Consider the following 18,271-nt stretch of genomic DNA (forward strand, 5'->3'; position numbering starts at 1 on the left):
AGACCTGATGGGGAATTGTGCCTGCTTGTATTGGCCTTAGAGTCAAAGACCCCATTAGCGAAAAAACAGACACGGTAATCCAATGAGATTTGTCCAATCCATGCAAATGAGTTATAATTCCCTATTGTGGACGGACCAGTGTTAGTAACTCACAGATTTAAATTATTTGAAGTGAAATTGAAATACGAGATAATCTCATGAATATGCATGCACCGCTCTAAAGGGAAAACTTAGTGTCGGTGAGCTTTCATTCAATGTCTAACTTGAAAAAAGGTACAGAGGATCTAATTATTAATACTTTAGGCTCTAAAATGACCTAAGGGTGTTGGATATACTTGGTACATTGGCAACAGCATTAGACAGCACAGTCCAGTAACTCGAAGAGTTTTTATATTTGGTCGCTAATATTTGGTTGTTAAAAAACTGTCACTGTCCCTCAGGTAGGATGTTTGGCGTGACATATTTAAAACAATAATTTATTGTCTTAACCAGCATTAATCTTCACCAACTATATATCGTTGGAAAGCTCTCAGATTGTGTTTTTCATATTTTATCATTTCACAAAAAAAAGAAAATGATATAGTAAATTTCTATAATTTTCTAAAATTTCAGATGGGCACAAGTTGTTTTTACATGTTTATTATTAGATATCCTATAAACCTAAAATAATCTTGACAAACTCTATATTGCTGAAAAGCTTTAAGAATGTCGTTTTCATATTTCAAGGTCATTTGATAATAAACATTTAGTAGTGACAGTCATTTTGTGAAATGTCACTCGCCTCGTAATTAATATATTTTTAATTCTCCTATTATAAATCTTCAAAAATCTTGACAACCTATTTATCACTGGAAAGCTAGTTTTCTCATTTCAAAACCTTTTTTCATTAATAATGATGCAGTGACAGTAATGTATTAATTTGTGATTTGTGAGTATGCAGCAAACCGTTGATACCTAGTGGCCTTAGTTGGTAAAACCACTAAAAGTGTGACAAAAACCTCATTATTATTTTAACTGGAAATTTGTATCAGAACGAATTTAGACTCATGGCCTTATTTTCATAGCATTTTGGGAGTAAAACATTTTAATTTTTATGGGTTTTTAACCCTTAGCATTCCTGAAAAATGCTAAAAATGCTTAAAAAGAACACAAATTGTACCTGCTGTGTTGATTGTATCTTAAAACAAATTAGATGCACTGAAAAAAATGATTCATTGAATTTAATCGATTTTTTAAGGTAAGTGGTTGCAATCAATTTATTTAAGCTACATTTAAACAAAAAAGATTAGTAAAGTAAAAAATAAAATATAAAACTTTTGTTTAAATGTAGCTTAAATAAATTGATTGCAACCACTTACCTTAAATTTTTTTTATTAAATTCAATGAATAATATTTTTTCAGTGTGGTTTAGATCATTCAAATCACAAGAACTCCAGCTTTTCAAAGATATGTGACATGTTTAGCTTTTTGTTTTTGAGTTGTTGTGTTGTTTTAAACCCCTTAGCATTCCAGAAAAAGGGTAAAAAAAATGCTTTAAAAGGACACAAATTATACCTGCAGTGTTGATTGTATCTTAAAACAGTTTACATCATTCGAATCGCAAGTACTTCAGCTTTCAAAAGATATGTTGTTTGATGTTTAGCTTTTTGTTTCATTTGTTGTAGTTGAAGTTTTCTGTCAAATAATGCAGTGTCCCTCCCACGGTACACTGGATTTAAAAAATATATAAAATAAATACTTTATTTCATTATTTGTATTTTTAAAAATTTACTTAAACTGCTATAACATTTTTTAATTTAATATTCACAACTCTAGACACTTCAATGAAAAACTTTAATGTGTTTTCTTTAAAAAGAGACCAAGATTTTGCTTCTAGACCAAAGAATGGTTAAATTAATTTGAAGGTGAACATCACCTGCCCCCCCCCCCTTCAAAAAGGGGGGTAACAGTTAAAAGGTTAAGAGACATACAAGACACACTTCACCAAGTGTAAATGTACAAGCAGAATGTGCATATCCAATCATACAGTATAGATCAAAACACAGTAAAAAAGTAAGTACCTTATGTGTCGTAGATCTGCAATGTTTATCTAAAGTATTTAGCCACTAATAAAACAAAAAAGTATTTCATCAACCAATCTGAGCAATAACAACATGTTTCTTTGTTTTCCCCCTTTACAGTTATAGCATTTTTCAATAGGGTCACTTTAAAAAAAACATTTCATTACAAAACCACTATCGAGATAAATAAACACGTTCAGTCAAAACATATTAAAAAGTGTGTTTTTCAAAGACAGCACATTATTGTTAGCAGGTTTTTTTGCAAGGGTGTATTTCAATATACAGTATCACTGTGTATTAATGCATTAAGTGTACTGTACATACTGTGACTGCACAATCAGCTGGTATTAAACTAAGTTAAAGCACAAACAAATACTGTTATGCCACATGTATAATAAATAAATGTTCGAAATGAGCTTCGGGATGCCAAATATACTTCATTAGTATATTGCATTTACATTTACCGATTCTAGTAAGGTCTTTATTAGAAAACCAAACATGCGACATCAGAATTTTCTGTGAACTTTCTGTGATTTGTGTATATCAAGCAGAAAAGAAAAGAGCCATCCTTATTTGTCTGTTTGTTGTTTTTCTCTCACTGCCAAATGAGCTTTTGATTCTCACTGACTGTCTCCCAAACATAAATACTTTATAAGACCAAAACAAGTCATCGAGGATGCCTTTCAAGCAAACAAGAGAACATCAGCTAATGTATAATTAATAAGCAGTGACAAAAGGAAAGAACAATCGTGAAAGAAGTCGACTTCAGGCATCTTTTGCTGTATTCCCACAGGTGACCCCCTTCCTGCCCTCCTCTGCCTATCTGCTTATCACCCCACCTTCTGCTGTATCCCACACTTCACTGTCAAACCCCGTACACTGAGAAATTCAATTGAGTGCATCTGAAGAGAGAGAGAGAGATCCTCTTACCTATTGTGTGTCTATTGTTCTGTATACTGGAACAATTTTATGAAGAACAATGCAGAGGAGAAAATGGCCATATGAAAAGTTCAAAGGTTTTGGAAGAAAAAAAGATGCTCTCTTTTATACATGTCTGGGTTATGATGTATATGAAGAAGTGCACTATTTCCCTGACTGCATTCTGCACTTCAAAAGTAAGCCTTGGGTCAGAAGTCTTCAAACCGCACACAGAGGGGATTTTAGTGCCATTGTTGTCCTCAAATAGACATTGATAATTTCATTAAATGCACTCCCTGTAACTCTTATCTTTAATCTATATTAATGAATACAGTGTTGGCCTCCATTACATTATTTCATGTTGTTTGCAGGCTGTCAACCACAGAGCACATTTACAAAAAGCAAAAAGTCATGACTTCAGATGTTTGCATTCAAATACACACAATAGACGTTTATTGCATACCGTTTTGTTAAAAACAGTTTTACTCTATATGCTACACATGTAGTGTGCATTACAGAACAGCACAGCTTTCCAAATGTCAGAAAGGTTATAAAAATAGCTTAAGTTTCACTTTTTTCAGATTTCCTACACAGCCTTACTCATACTCAAGATCATTCTCAAGGTCAAACTCAAGATTGTATAAAGAAAACTCACTCAGGCTTTGTCAACAGTGTTTGAGCTCTATTTAAAGCCACTGTTCAGGAGACAGTGATTAGAATGCATTGCTATGAATGCTTGAGAACTTGTGAATACATTATGTTTCTTGAAATGAAAACCATTGTTATGGTTATAACGGTCATATCACAGGTGCAGTCACCCGTTATCCCCAAGCTCGGCCAGCATTTGCATTTGATAAAAATTTAAGCTAGGGAAATAATATAATATGGACACCAGCATACAAACAAATGATTGTCATCTCCAGACATATATTAATGTCACTTTATATTTATTTTTGTTTATCCCTATATCACAATATATACAGTGATGTATAAGTTTAAGACCAAATAAAAAACATTATTTATATTTATTTTACTATATATATTTATTATTTAGGAAAATAAGTATTTAAACACCCTGCTATTTTGCAAGTTCTTCCACTTAGAAATCATGGAGGGGTCTAAAATTGTCATTGTAGGTGCATGTCCACTGTGAGAGACAAAAAATCCAGAAATCACAATATATGATTTTTTAAAATATTTATTTGTATGATACAGCTGCAAATTGCAACTTCAAAGACCTGTTAGTCTGCCTTTAAAGCCCAGAATACACTCTACAATTTTTGCCCTCCTTTAAGATCATTCCCTTATCACACTGTGCGACATGTATCGTTTAAACTCGGGTACGAGAGGCATGTAGACTGTACGATGATGACACGGAAGCTTCGGCGGCAGCGTCACATGTTGCGCAACGTCACCAGCATGGGCTCGTGGTAAACAAATACCGGCGTGCAGGTCGTAGCAGCAAACACACTGTGCGATGATCATGCCGAATTTCTGACACTGTCAGAAAACTATCTTAGGCTATCTTTAGACGAAAGACCGATGAAAACTGCTATCTTTGAGCCTCTCTCATTGTACGACATAGGACCACCGATGAAGAGCCATGATCACAGAAATGGCGACGATTGTTTCACGATGGCAATCTTTCGTCTGGGACAGCCAATAATCGTGCAGTGTATCCCGGGCTTAAAGTCCACCTCCACTCCATTTATTATCCTAAATGAGAAACACCTGTTTGAGGTCGTTAGCTGCATAAAGACACCTGTCCACCCCATACAATCAGTAAGAATCCAACTACTAACATGGCCAAGACCAAAGAGCTGTCCAAAGACATTGGAGACAAAATTGTACACCTCCACAAGGCTGGAAAGGGCTATGGGGAAATTGCCAAGCAGTAGGGGTGTAACGGTTCAAATTACTCACGGTTCGGTGCGTATCATGGTTTTAGGGCCACGGTTTCGGTACACTTTGGTCACAACAGGCTTCTTTAGCAAAAATGAAAGCCTAAGCTGTTTTTAACCTCTGCCAAAATCTACATTTTCACTTAAGAGCACCTTAATTATTATTCTACATGTACCAACTTTACTGTGCACTTCAAAATTAACATAAAATAGCTTAGAACATTGGGTTCCTTTTTATATTCTATGCCACAATCTTCAAGTTTTTTCGCAAGAAGATCAGTTTGTTAACATTTAAACAAAAAATGTTAACCTGTGATCGCGTGCTATCAACAAAACCCTGGTGATGACGGCGCAATCAGCGACTTGTCATATAAGATGTATTGCCTTGAGCATACGGCACTCTTTTTACAGTTTTGTCTACGTTTTCTTGAGCATCGCTGCTGCAGTAGACTTAAATGAAGCTGGCGGTGCCTCTATTAGCATCTTTTCTCCTTCGCTTGCTGTGCTAAACAGTCCACGCCAAACCCACACCAACAGGTGAGGAGAAACTGTGAGGTTGGCAACAGATTTGAATACTTCGAGTTGATTGGACAGGTACTCTCACATGAACACACGCAAAAATTCATATGGTCAGATGAGACCAAAATATTACTTTTTGGTCATAATTCCACTAAACGTGTTTGGAGGAAGAAGAATGATGAGTATCATCACAAGAACACCATCCCTACTGTGAAGCATGGGGGTGGTAGCATCATGCTTTGGGGGTGTTTTTCTGCACATGGGACAGGGCGACTGCACTGTATTAAGGAGAGGATGACCAGGGCCATGTATTGCGAGATTTTGGGGAACAACCTCCTTCCCTCAATTAGAGCATTGAAGATGGGTTGAGTCTGGGTCTCCCAACATAACAATGACACAAAGCACACAGCCAGGATAACTAAGGAGTGGCTCTGTAAGAAGCATATCAAGGTTTTGTCTCCAGACCAAAACCCAAAAGAGAATCTTTGGAGGGAGCTCAAACTCCATGTTTCTCAGTGACCAACCCAGTCTCACCCCATGGCGTCAATATTTGACGACACTTGACCATGCGTCAATAGTTGACGCGGAGGGTTTACCTTTCGCGTCATTTTTTGACGAACTGGGGACTTCAATACTATTAAGTCCGTTGCATTCTCTTTCCTATTTTCTTACCATTTTCGCGTCGGTTTAGGGTTAGATTTACATAATGACATCCCTACCCAAACCTAACCCTAACCCCAACGCCAGGTGACAACTGTTTAATTTCGCGTACCTAATAGTATTGAAGTCCCCAGTTCGTCAAAAAATGGTATACCCTCCGCGTCAACTATTGACGCATGGTCAAGTGTCGTCAAATATTGACGCCATGGGGTGAGAATGTGTTGCAGTGACAGGCCAGAAACCTGACTGATCTAGAAAAGGTCTGTGTAGAGGAGTGGGCCAAAATCCCTCCTGCAGTGTGTGCAAACCTGGTGAAAAACTACAGGAAACATTTGACCTCTGTAATTGCAAACAAAGGCTACTGTACCAAATATTAACATTGACTTTCTCATGTGTTCAAATACTTATTTGCAGCTGCATCATACAAATAAATAGTTAAAAAATCATACATTATGTCTCTCACAGTGGACATGCACCTACGATGACAATTTCAGACACCTCCATGATTTCTAAGTGGGACAACTTGCAAAAGGGCAGGGTGTTCAAATATTTATTTTCCTTACTGTATATATTGTATTTTAGCATTTTACCTTTATTTATAAAGGACAGTGAAAAGTGACTGGAGACTTGTTTTTAGAAGTGGAGATTTTTGCATGTACATAAAGGGTTTTGGAACGAAAGACAAATGTATCAAATTTGTTAAATACCAATGACATGACTAAAGTGACATTTGTGAAAATAAGGCATTTCATTTACTGACTAATAACCTTTTTATTGCCATTAAAGTAAAATGACTGAACTTAAACATTAGAGCCGCATAAAAATGCTAATTTACAAGAAAACATATCAGACGCACTTAGAGGGTTTCGCTTCTGACCTCTTCAAATATATATGGAAATATATTAAATATTTAATCATTATACAAATGTAAAGAAAATTCCTGATTCCCGACCAAGTTTTTGTACAAAAGCTCAGGCTTCATTACACCACATTTTCAGATCAATCTGGGATAACATGGGTCATCAGCTTGTGGAGTCAGCTTGAATGCATGAGGTAGTAAAAAGAAAATGAGGATATACAACATATATATGTAATGGTCTCAGACCTGACCCCAGTATATATATATTTATTACCTGTAAATTTGGTCTATCTACAGGAACGTATTATTATTATTTAGCTGAGACAAGCGGAGATAATGAAAGGAAATCACTCACCCACTTGGGACATCTCTGGCACTGAACCTTTGTAAGGCCCCTCAATAAACTGTGGGGGGTTGTCATTGATGTCTTGCACTTTGATGATGAACTCTGAGGGCGGTTCCATAGGCTGGTTGGAGTCTCTATCGATGACCTGTGCAGTTAGCGTGTACTCTGCCTTTTCCTCCCGATCCAGCCTCTTCATTGCGTGAATGTCTCCCGTCTTTTCGTTGATGGCGAAGATGGTACCCGCCCCCTCCCCCGCCAGCACGTACTTGATGTTATTATTCCCCACGTCCAAATCCGTATGGAGCTAAAAAGAAACAAAGGTGGATGAGTGAGACCACTTCCATTCATAGCTAATACCACTTGAGCAGGACCAGATCAATGCCTTCCACGCTGGACTGAGCTGTAATCAATCACGTAAAAGAATTAAGGCCCAACGCCAAGTGCACAGCGTCAGAGTCTCTCCAAAATGCCAGTGTTTTAATGTGACAGCTGAAATCTTCAATCTCTAAAGACAAAAGAAGTAAAGGGCAGACTAAGCCCTGGATTTCCCGGTAATGTTCGGATTGTGTATCGCATCTATCTGTCATTCACTGCTTCATACGCTGCTAGTAAAGGGTGGAGGTCAAAGCACTCTGCCCGCACCTGCCTCGGGGCCCTGTTACCAACCTGAAATCAACTGCCAGGTCACAGTTCCACAACCAGAAGGCAATTGCATTTTGACAGGAAAAAAATTGACAAAAGGGAAAGGCCAAGACTGTCCCGAGCGCTGAGAGAGACATACATCTGCCAACCAATGGGAAGGAAGCCCAGATCTAGCTAATCCTTCTCTCGCTTTCATTTATTTTGTACGAATTTTTTGTTTTCATGAGCTGGTTGTTTTAATACAATAAAAGTACAATTTTCTCTGAGATCCTTCTTTTTAATCTCCTACACCTCTAGAGTATGTTCAAAAAATTAATTGGAAAGTTTGTAAACTCCATAAACTGGAACAACAGAGTTGATTAGTGTGAGCGAGCGTTACCCTCCACCAGAGCTCACAAATCTCATTTGCGCTTTAATTCAAATACAGCGCCTTCAGACGCGTCGTGCCAGGTTTGACGTCGCTGACCTCAAATGCCATAATTCAGAAGCACAGGTATAGAAGAGAAAGCAGAGCGAGGGTTTGAATAGTTGCGATGAAGAATCATAAAAATCACATCTGTTTGAAATCCGACTGCACGTTTTATTTAATCTCTGGAATTAACAGAAAAGAAAGTTTAAAAAGTAATAACTTTAGATATAGATAAATATGGTCGCTCATTACAGGCAAGCATTATTTTTTAAAGTAATATTTTATATAAAACAGAATAATTTACACCTTTTTACATGAACTCAATTTGAGCTACATACTGTATAACAACTTTGTTGCTGTTTCTCGGCATCATTTCTCGAAGCGGTAATATATACAGTCTGGTGCGAGGTGGGAGTACACTTGAGACTGCAGTAACAAGGCCAACATGAGCTTTGAAATACAGACTTCAAAAAAACAAGCAATTGCTTAATAACTATGATTTTATGCATATGTTGTCTCAGTGGTGCTGTTCCCAGACACTGACAAAGTACACACACTTAAATTGTCACACCTTGCACTTTTGTTCTCCTAATTGTCCTATCATTCCACATGAAAGATCTATCTCATTAACACATCATCTTCACAACATTCTTCTCTATACGAAAACCCTTAAATGAGCCTAAATTAATGATGTACATTTTCTGATGCCAAACTTTTTGTCTAGTTTTTCTATCCTGTGACTTTCCCGTTTTCAATTCAAGAAAATGACCGATGATACGTTATTATATATTGCTGTAATATATATGATCGAAATGTCACTGCTGCGGACAGGTTATTTCCTCTGTTTGGTCACCCTTATTGCCCTGTGTGTACAGACAACATTTCTGCCTTGGTCCTGCGCTAGTCTCATTCTGACGAGTGATCGTTTAATCTCAATGTGCAAACAATCGACTGAAAGTACGGCAGCAAGGGGAGGCAGCCTGTCATTATACGTGTTGCCACGGCAACTCCAGTGTTCCAACATCTGACGACATCAGTATCTTAGCAAACTCTCATAACATGCATGGTCTGGTAGGGTAGAATTCTTGTTTATATAGTTTTGTTTCAATACTATATAATGTATATAGGCTATTGAATGGACCAAAGCATCCGGGTGACTCTCACAAAATTAGACTTATGAGGTGTTATATATTAAACATTTTGATAAAAAAGTAAATGCTATAAAAATAAGAGGCATACAGTTAAAATGTCTCTTCATGTACTATTTTGCACATAATTTCAAATGACATACAAACCAATTTTGTTGTTTTTTCCACATTTAATGGAAAATTATTACCGCAACGTGCCCATGACTGGATTTGGGTTCTTTGACATGGAAAATATTTATAATTAAAAAATCTAAAAAATAAAAAGCTTCAGTGCATGTTATACTATAAACATTTGCAGTAAAGAAACATTAAAGTAATTATTGGTAAATGTAGAGACAATAATAAGAAATATAAATGTGTCCAAGACCAAATTTCTCATCCTCCGCAGCAATTTTCAATCATTTAAAAAAAAAATTGTTGGAAGGGACAAAATTGACAGTGACACTCAAGATGGCTACCAGGTAAGCAGTTCTTATTTTTCTCTCCAGATAAAAGTTAAAATTTTGTTTGTCATAGTACCTAGACAACTTTTTAGTTCTCATTACCGAAACATGAGTTTGTAAATGCATATATTTAATAAAATATCATGTTGCGGTAATGATATTTTTTTATGATGATAATCTAAAAAATTGTAATAATTCTATTGGAAATATTTTTAAATCCTCTAAAATTAATGGTTATAGTAATTTCAGACCTTAATCTTAAATGTGCAAAAAACTTACTTTAAGGGCTTTTTAAAAATTCTGATGCTGGACACCTTCTAAGTCTGGATTTCGTGAGAATCACCCATCTGCAAAATGCATAAATGTATATGTAAATACAAAATAAAGAAAAAAATAACAGGTCATAGGTAAAGACAGTGGCTTTACCACTCACCCTGTAACCTTGCTCACAAAATAAACTTTATTGAAAAAACTAAAGAGTATGAAAAACAGCAAGCCAAAGTATAACAGCAACAGTGGGGTGCGTAAAAACCAGGGCAGTCTTAAATCTGCCAGCACGCCGGTGTGGATTAGCATTCGGAGCTGCCCGAGTGAAGCTCAACTGAAACAACAGTGAGTTTTACACCCGTCTCTCTTCACGACCGCCACTGAGAGCTGCTTTTATTGTCAGTTCAGGAGAAAATATGTCATCGGCTGCTGGAGATGGAAACCTATATGGTAGCCTGAGGAACAATCAGTGGCTCCGTAATGAGAAGCCCTTCCTCCCTTTGCGCCCACTGGATGAGCACTAAAGTGCAGTGTTACATGGCAAATTAATGATTGTGCTTCTTGTCAGGGCAAGTGGCAGAGATGGTGTCTACTAAGGGTTCACTGTGAGTGGAGAAGATCCACGTCACCCACATAGACACAGTATCACTTAGCTTCAAATGTGTCAGCACAGCCCCAACCTAAAGACCATCTCAACGGTCAATTAGGCATGGTTTAAGTGTAGGGCTTTGCTCAGCACTGGATAAACTGTAACTGTGGACTAAGTGCTATTGCAGGCCTGCCTGCCCAACGCAGTTTCTGTATAATATAGGTGCAAAGGCTCATTGTGATTATACACATATCGGAAAAGTCGGTTGAATAGCTTTTCTTGGAACGATTTCAAGTGCTTTCAAGAAGCAATGTCATCTTCAATTTAACTGCCATCGATGACATTAAGTTCCTCATCATCAGCATCATTAGCATTGATATTATTCATTTAATGCTATTCAGGCAAAATGTAGCACAACAGTCCTTTTCTAATAGCTTATAATTTTGCTTAGTCAGTTGAAGTCTAGCTACAGGCAAGCAGTGTTACTTTTTTTTTTTTTGAGAATAAAATTCCATCTTTTATTAGAAGTGTATCTGAATTTGTATATCGCTGCATTATTATATGTTATTTTGTAGCTAGCGTAGGTTGAAAAACATCAACAAGATGCAAAACACTGGCGGGACTCAGCTACAGCCCTTGACATGTATAAAGAATAACATGATATGCAACACAAATTGTGACCTATCGAGCTATGTTTTTTATTATTATTACCTATAATTTTTCCCTACGCTTTATTTCATGCATTTCATGTAGCCAGCCTTTTTGAGCTGCTACCATAACTCTAAACTCCATTATTTTATGCCCAAGCAGGAACATATGACTTCTCATTCTCACTATATATAATTTATTCTGTCTCAGATTTTGAAAAATGGACAGCTTGGAAAATAGCTAGGTGTAAATATTAATGAGTGATACATGGTCATAAATATTACAGTTACACTTAAGAAATACATATGATTGTGAGACTTATTGTCATAATAGTGCACATGGAAAAAATATATGTTGCTTGATAAATCCAACATGGTATTATTGAATTATCTAGAGAATTTTTTCACAAAATGTGTTTCCTTTGCAATTTAGCAATTTATATTTTATGTGGTTGAAAAATTGCACCACACAATTTCTAAGTGAAATTCAAGCTATTGTACTACAATACAATACAGTAACAACATTCCTAATTTCAAAGAAAATAATAAATCCCAGACGCAAAACTGTGCGAGCAAGCATGTTATACATGATTTTTCAATTAAGCCACACAATGCCTTGAATCAAGTGGCTTTTGACACTTAAAAAAGGAAAAAGTACACACATACTAATTGGTGCAGGATCAAAAAAATATATCAAGGGAACAAGGGAAATGTGCACACTTAGAGTATAATCCATTTAATTTATTTGTAAAAGATATCATAAGCTTTGATCAATAAAGATCTTCATAAGGCCTGATTAAAATATAACAATACAGGAAATAAATGAACGGTGTACGGAATTCCCTTATTTATATTTTTTCCTGAAACTTTTCCAGATACATGATCGGCAAAAGAAACCAAACACAGCACTTTATTGCCAAACGCAGCTAATGTAATCAAGCAGATCCAATCCACATATATAACAGTCTGTTTTATCTCTGTCCAGATACTACATATTGAGTCTGTAATTTCATATTTTAGCATAGGCTGTTTTTTCCTGCTTCATTTAGTAAGTGACTGAATGAACTGTGGATTGTACCGGATGTCATTACCAACTCTCCCGTTAAAACATGCACTGACTTCACGCAAGTAACACTATCACAAGAAACACGTCAGGTCTGGCCTGGGACAGCTCCTGTTTAGGACTGGCTGCGACTTTGAACTTCTGGGGTGCTAGGATCTATTCTAATATCCACAGATCTGGCATCAACCGCAATGCACATAATAATAGTTATAGCAATACCACTAATAATAAAAATAAATCAACAATAAACAAAGAATGCATACTTTGTGAATCTATATCTGCAAGCATTCTGTTCATAGCACGTTGTCCTGAAAAACACATGTCACCATTTACATATTTATAAAATACTGTGCAAAAGTCTTAGACCACCACCACCAGACTTTAAGTTTTAACGTCCATCCATGTTTATTTTTCAATCTATTTCATTAAAGGAACATGCCCAGATTTTGGGAAATTTAGCTTATTCACGGTATCCCCCAGAGTTAGATAAGTCCATACATACATTTCTCATCTCTGTGCGTGCTGTAACTCTGTCTGACGCAGTCCCTGCTAGCTTAGCTTAGCACAAAGACCGTAAGTAAATAGCTTCAGCTAGCATACTGCTCTCAATAAGTGACAAAATAACGCAAACATTTTCCTATTTATTTGTTGTGAGTTGTATAGTCATACTGTGTACAAATAGCAAGGTCATATGAGACACAGCCATCTTTTAACAGCGTACATACTGGGAACTATATTCTCAGAAGGCGAAGCACTGCTACTTGGGCGGAGGAGCAAAGAGTTCGGTCAGAGTTGTGCAAATCACTCCGCCAGGACTAAGTGCCTTCTTTAAGCATCATCAGTGTTTAGTGTGACCTCTCTTGGCACTAAACACATAATGTTTGAGCAGAATGAAGTAAAAAGACTAATTTCTTTCAAATTAAAAAATTTGAATTTATTTTTATTTTAGGTTTAAGAGATCTGGCGGTTTCCTGCTACTGCTCAAGTGGAAGGGGAGTTTACCCTAAAAACTTGACACATCAGTTTACATTTTTATACAGTTTTTAATAATATATACACAATTTCTGTATTTTCTGGATGTAATCTACAGTGATGCCGGTAACGCGTTACTTAGTAACGCGTTACTCTAATTTTACCACTTTTTTTAGTAACGAGTAATCTAACGCGTTAATATTTCCAAACCAGTAATCAGATTAAAGTTACTTATCCAAGTCACTGTGCGTTACTATTTTTGAAATTTTCCTTAGTAAAATATATATTTTCTTGTATATTTCTTCTTGCGTCTCTGGAAGTGAAGTCAGGACAATTCAGGTCACGTGTAAGCGACACAAACGTAAACAACGTACAATGAAGAGAGAAGAGAGTTGCAGCTACAAAAACACTACGTCAAATTAAAAAAAAAACCTTTGGAGTCGCAGCACGGCGCAGACAGTCAAACTAAGAGCAAGTCCCACATAGTCCCACCCGGTGATGCGAAACAGTGAGCAGGAGTTCATCCACTACCCAAACAACAAAAGCTGGACTTCAGTGCAAAACCAGTAAGTGTGGGAGAGTTGAAGAACGAAAGTAACAAAACGATTTTCTCCGAGCCCTGATAACATCTAAATCTCACTATGACCGCATATTAGCACATAACCTCTGAAAGAGTTGACAAATATCGCGTTATTTACTCACCGATTTCCACGTGTAGATCCAGAACTGTGTTTTCAACCATGATAAGTACATTCCAAAAGCGGTCTTTTTTTCTTACAACGCGTTGTGTTTCTCGTTTCATGTGTTACAATACTGATAAATCTACAAGGTATTTAGTATATAACATCCTGAAGACTTCTCCGTTTTTCAAAATAAAAGTAAGTCGAGTTTATAGAGTAAGTAGATCCTGTCGAATCAAAAGTAACACTTGTTAGTTTTGTCCAGCTGCTAATACTGTGTATAATATGGTAAAAAATTGATATTATTCTAATTTGATTTAATTTTATTTTCATAGTGTTCAAACTATTGAATTTTTTTTAGTCTCAGCAATTTAAGTTTGTACTGTTGGTTGCTTTTGAAACATTTGATAAAACTGAAATTTAAAATAAAAATGTAATTTAATTATTTTTTACAAAGATAAATGACAAAATAAGTTTGCAGTTACATATTAAAGAGGTCATAGTAATATATATTTAATAAAAACAAGTGTAACACAAAAATCTATCATGTTTTGTTGTGTTACTTTTGACCCACCTGTTTGTTACTTTCGTCCCTGCTGTCAAGGTCAAAAGTAACAATTCAGTACTCTTGTTTAAAGTGAAATTATACAGAAGTCGTTTTACATTTGTTCAAAATTCCAGCTGGTTTTGATAGACCACACTTGTGAGTTATTGACCACAACAAAAATATATCTCTGTCTAAAACATTAACTTTTAAAATTAAGTTTTTCTGAAAATGGCCCCTGCTCACCCCTATTTATGTTAAGTGAAGTCAAGAAAGACTCATATATATATATATTTTAGTTTTTTTAAAACACAACAGTTCAACTTAAAATGTCAAGAGATACATTGTTGACGTTACTGTTAAAAATGCACTTCCAACAAAGTGAGTGTTGGCAAAACCGGTTGTCATTTTTAATGTTGAGGCAGTGGGGGTGTTGGCAGCTACTGGAATGTAACTAACAAAGTAACTTGTAATCTAACTTAGTTACTTTTAAAATCAAGTAATCTGTAAAGTAACTTAGTTACTTTTTAAAGGAGTAATCAGTAATCAGTAATCAGATTACTTTTTCAAAGTAACTGTGGCATCACTGGTAATCTATTAAAGAGACTGAGAAACAATTATATATGTAAGGAACAATTGACGACGGGCCATTGAATTATAAGAAAATAATGCACACCCAAGGTGCAACGACGGTTACCACAAACATTGCTCTGGTGCCTATTTTTAAAACATTTGAAAAGTTAGGTGTGCGGTTATCAGTAATTATTACACGGCTCTCTGGAATGCTTGATTCTGATTGGTCAGTTGAGACATTTGCAGGTTTGTTCTTTTCAAACAATAACCACTCCAAAGTAATAACGCATAGCTGGTACTACTTGTATGTTTTAAATCCCTCCGCGCCAACAAAGATTACTGTTTGGTGCCATCTTGTGACAAACACTGAACAACCACAATTAAGAATGGAACATTTTGACATTCATTTTAACATGTACGGAAAAAACAAAACATTTAAACAGTGGACTGAAGAACGAACAACGACAAGACACAGAGAGCTTACTGAGACTGAACTTGACAAAATAGAGCATGACAGCTACGAAGCCAACACAAAAAAAATACAGAATGAGCATTAAAACTTCTCAAAGACTGGCTAAAAGAGAAAAAAATGGAGACAGACAAGTATAAAGCAGAGGATCTTAATAAGGTATTACGATCATTTTATGCATCTGTGCAAAGTTTCGCAGAAGGATAAAAATGTTCATTTAAAACAAATATGCCAATAAAATGTTTCAAATTCATATTCATGTCCAGTTTTTTTTCTTATGTGGCAAGTAGCCGTGTAATAAGTGGGATAATGTAGAGGCAGCCGGTAGTTATCGGGAAATAAGCCCCGACAGTGTGATCAGGACCCGACGCGAAGCGGCGGGTCCTGATCACACTGTCGGGGCTTATTTCCCGATAACTACCGGCTGCCTCTACATTATCGCTTACTTAATGCATACCCACGGAACATTTCTCAGCCAATCAGAATAGAGCATTCAACAGACCCGTGGTATAAGATCACTATAAAGTTGCAAAAACAACAAATCTAATTCTGGCATGGTGGCCTAAGACTTTTACATATAAGACTTTCATACATGTATGATTTTTTTTGAGTGATTCCCTAAGGCCATGAAGATACTACAATGCCATTAGCCATGCAAATAACTCATCCATCTTTCTTTGGCATAGACCCATGTACTGATAGAGGCACAATTATCGTGTTCTTTTCTTTGAAGTGTCTGTTGGCTGTCCCCACAAAGGCTTTAGGGACAGAGGGGGTATCAGTACTCAGGCGGCACTATCTATGCTCGCTGTCTGTTCTAATGTGAAATTACAGAGAGCTCTGTTTTAACATGCCACATCAAGGCAGAGTAGACGTGGCAACAAGGGGTTGCGCTGTCTCACAGACCAAAGACTGCAAGAACACGAATGTGCACATATTTATATGCGGCTCCATCATCTTGAGTTTTAAAAACAGCAGGAAAGAGGCATAGGGCAATGTTTTATACACAGGAACACAAAGGGTCTTAGTTCGCAGTTCCCCCCTTAAGGTGTAATGTACATTTCATGAAAGAAATACTAAATTATGAAAGAATCTTACATGCTGCACTGTTTTAGCACCTATACTACCAGCATTTTTCTTAATCAGTGTGTGCCAAGGGCAAAATAAGCAGTTTACAGAGCAAAAAAAAAAAAAAAAATCCCACAGCAAAAATTTATTTTACTTTTATCTGCTCTCTTTGGGAAGATAAATATAGGTCTTCTTCTATGCCTTGTGAATTATTTTGAAAGTGCATTGTGTTTTCTCAAACAGCTTCTAAGGGTCCCTGGAAACCCTGGAGAAAAGGACATGACCCCCCAAAAAATAAAAAATATCATGAAGGGATATTCGGGGAAATTGTTTAGCATATACACACCAATTGTCAAAAGACACACATTTTTTTAGAGAACTTAATATAAACTGAATTGTTGAAAGTGATCACATAAAATGCATGTTGATGGAGGAAGACATAACACATAAAAACTGACACTTGAAAACAAAGTCATGTTCTCAACAATCACTCATCCATTTTTATTTTCTTTCTGAAATGCCCATCGGTAGTGTCAACAGAGATTTTACGCTGCACTGCAGTCACATCAGCCGAATGTGATTTCCCCCCTCACCTGTAATTTAGATCAGACGGCACGCACGGTGAGATTTGTGCTGCTGGTAAAAGGCTGCTTTGACTGAGCACTCTAACAATGCCTCATCCACTCACCACTGTGAGCTGCGTTCACTGCTGTGCTGTCCTGCTTTTAAATCCAGAACCATGGACAAGCTGACCACAAAATCTAGTTTCAAAAACGTGACAAGTTTTTTTTTTTTTTTAAATCCAGCAATTAATTTTCACAAATCATCAAATAAAATGTGCTACTTTTCTCTCATTGTAAAACAACTTTGAGTGTGCACAAGACTAAAGTACTAAAATCATACATTTTTGGATTTCTTGGATTTGAGAAACACTTTCCCTAATTGTTATATATAAAAAACCATATATTTTAAAAAAATCAAATTGAAAAAATGATGATGCCAAGCTACTTATGCCAACTTTTGCTTTCCCCAAGACATTCAGTCTTAAAATTATATTTCTTTTTTATTTTTAATCTTCAGACAGTTACTCCACCTGGACACAGATTTATGTTTTTAATATAGCCCCTGCAAAAAAAGAAAAGGAATTTTAATTCAGAAACTGAAAAGATGCTTATGATATAAAAGATGTAAGGTCAGGTCACATTTAATTTGTATGAATTGGATTCTTAGCAACAGCATGATTTTGTCAGTGCTGGGAAAAGAATAATATTCAACTAGAATCTAATCAAAGTTATTATAGGTTAAAGTGAAAGCCGCTCAAACACATGGTGCCCTTCCTGCCAATGGAAGCCAATTGGAAGGAGGGCATGTGGGGGTGTGCCTGTATGTCTGCCCTCTTTCCGTTGCCCCTGACTAGGAGATGGATGCTGGCTGTCACACCTGCCCGTCTTTGTTTTTGCGAGATGCAAAGGGGTCGTGAGGAAAGTGCTCAAA

General features: G+C 36.4%; 1 protein-coding gene across 1 annotated transcript in view; it reads right to left on the reverse strand.

The window, feature by feature from the left end:
- Positions 1 to 18,271, reverse strand: part of cdh8 (cadherin 8) — an 85,871-nt gene that overhangs the window by 43,064 nt on the left and 24,536 nt on the right. The window contains exon 3 of the mRNA XM_055207810.2: positions 7,273 to 7,567. Within this exon, the coding sequence (XP_055063785.2) occupies positions 7,273 to 7,567 (295 nt within the window). The remainder of the gene's footprint in view (positions 1 to 7,272; positions 7,568 to 18,271) is intronic.

Source organism: Misgurnus anguillicaudatus, chromosome 21 (assembly GCF_027580225.2).
Source record: "Misgurnus anguillicaudatus chromosome 21, ASM2758022v2, whole genome shotgun sequence".
NCBI lineage: Eukaryota > Metazoa > Chordata > Actinopteri > Cypriniformes > Cobitidae > Misgurnus > Misgurnus anguillicaudatus.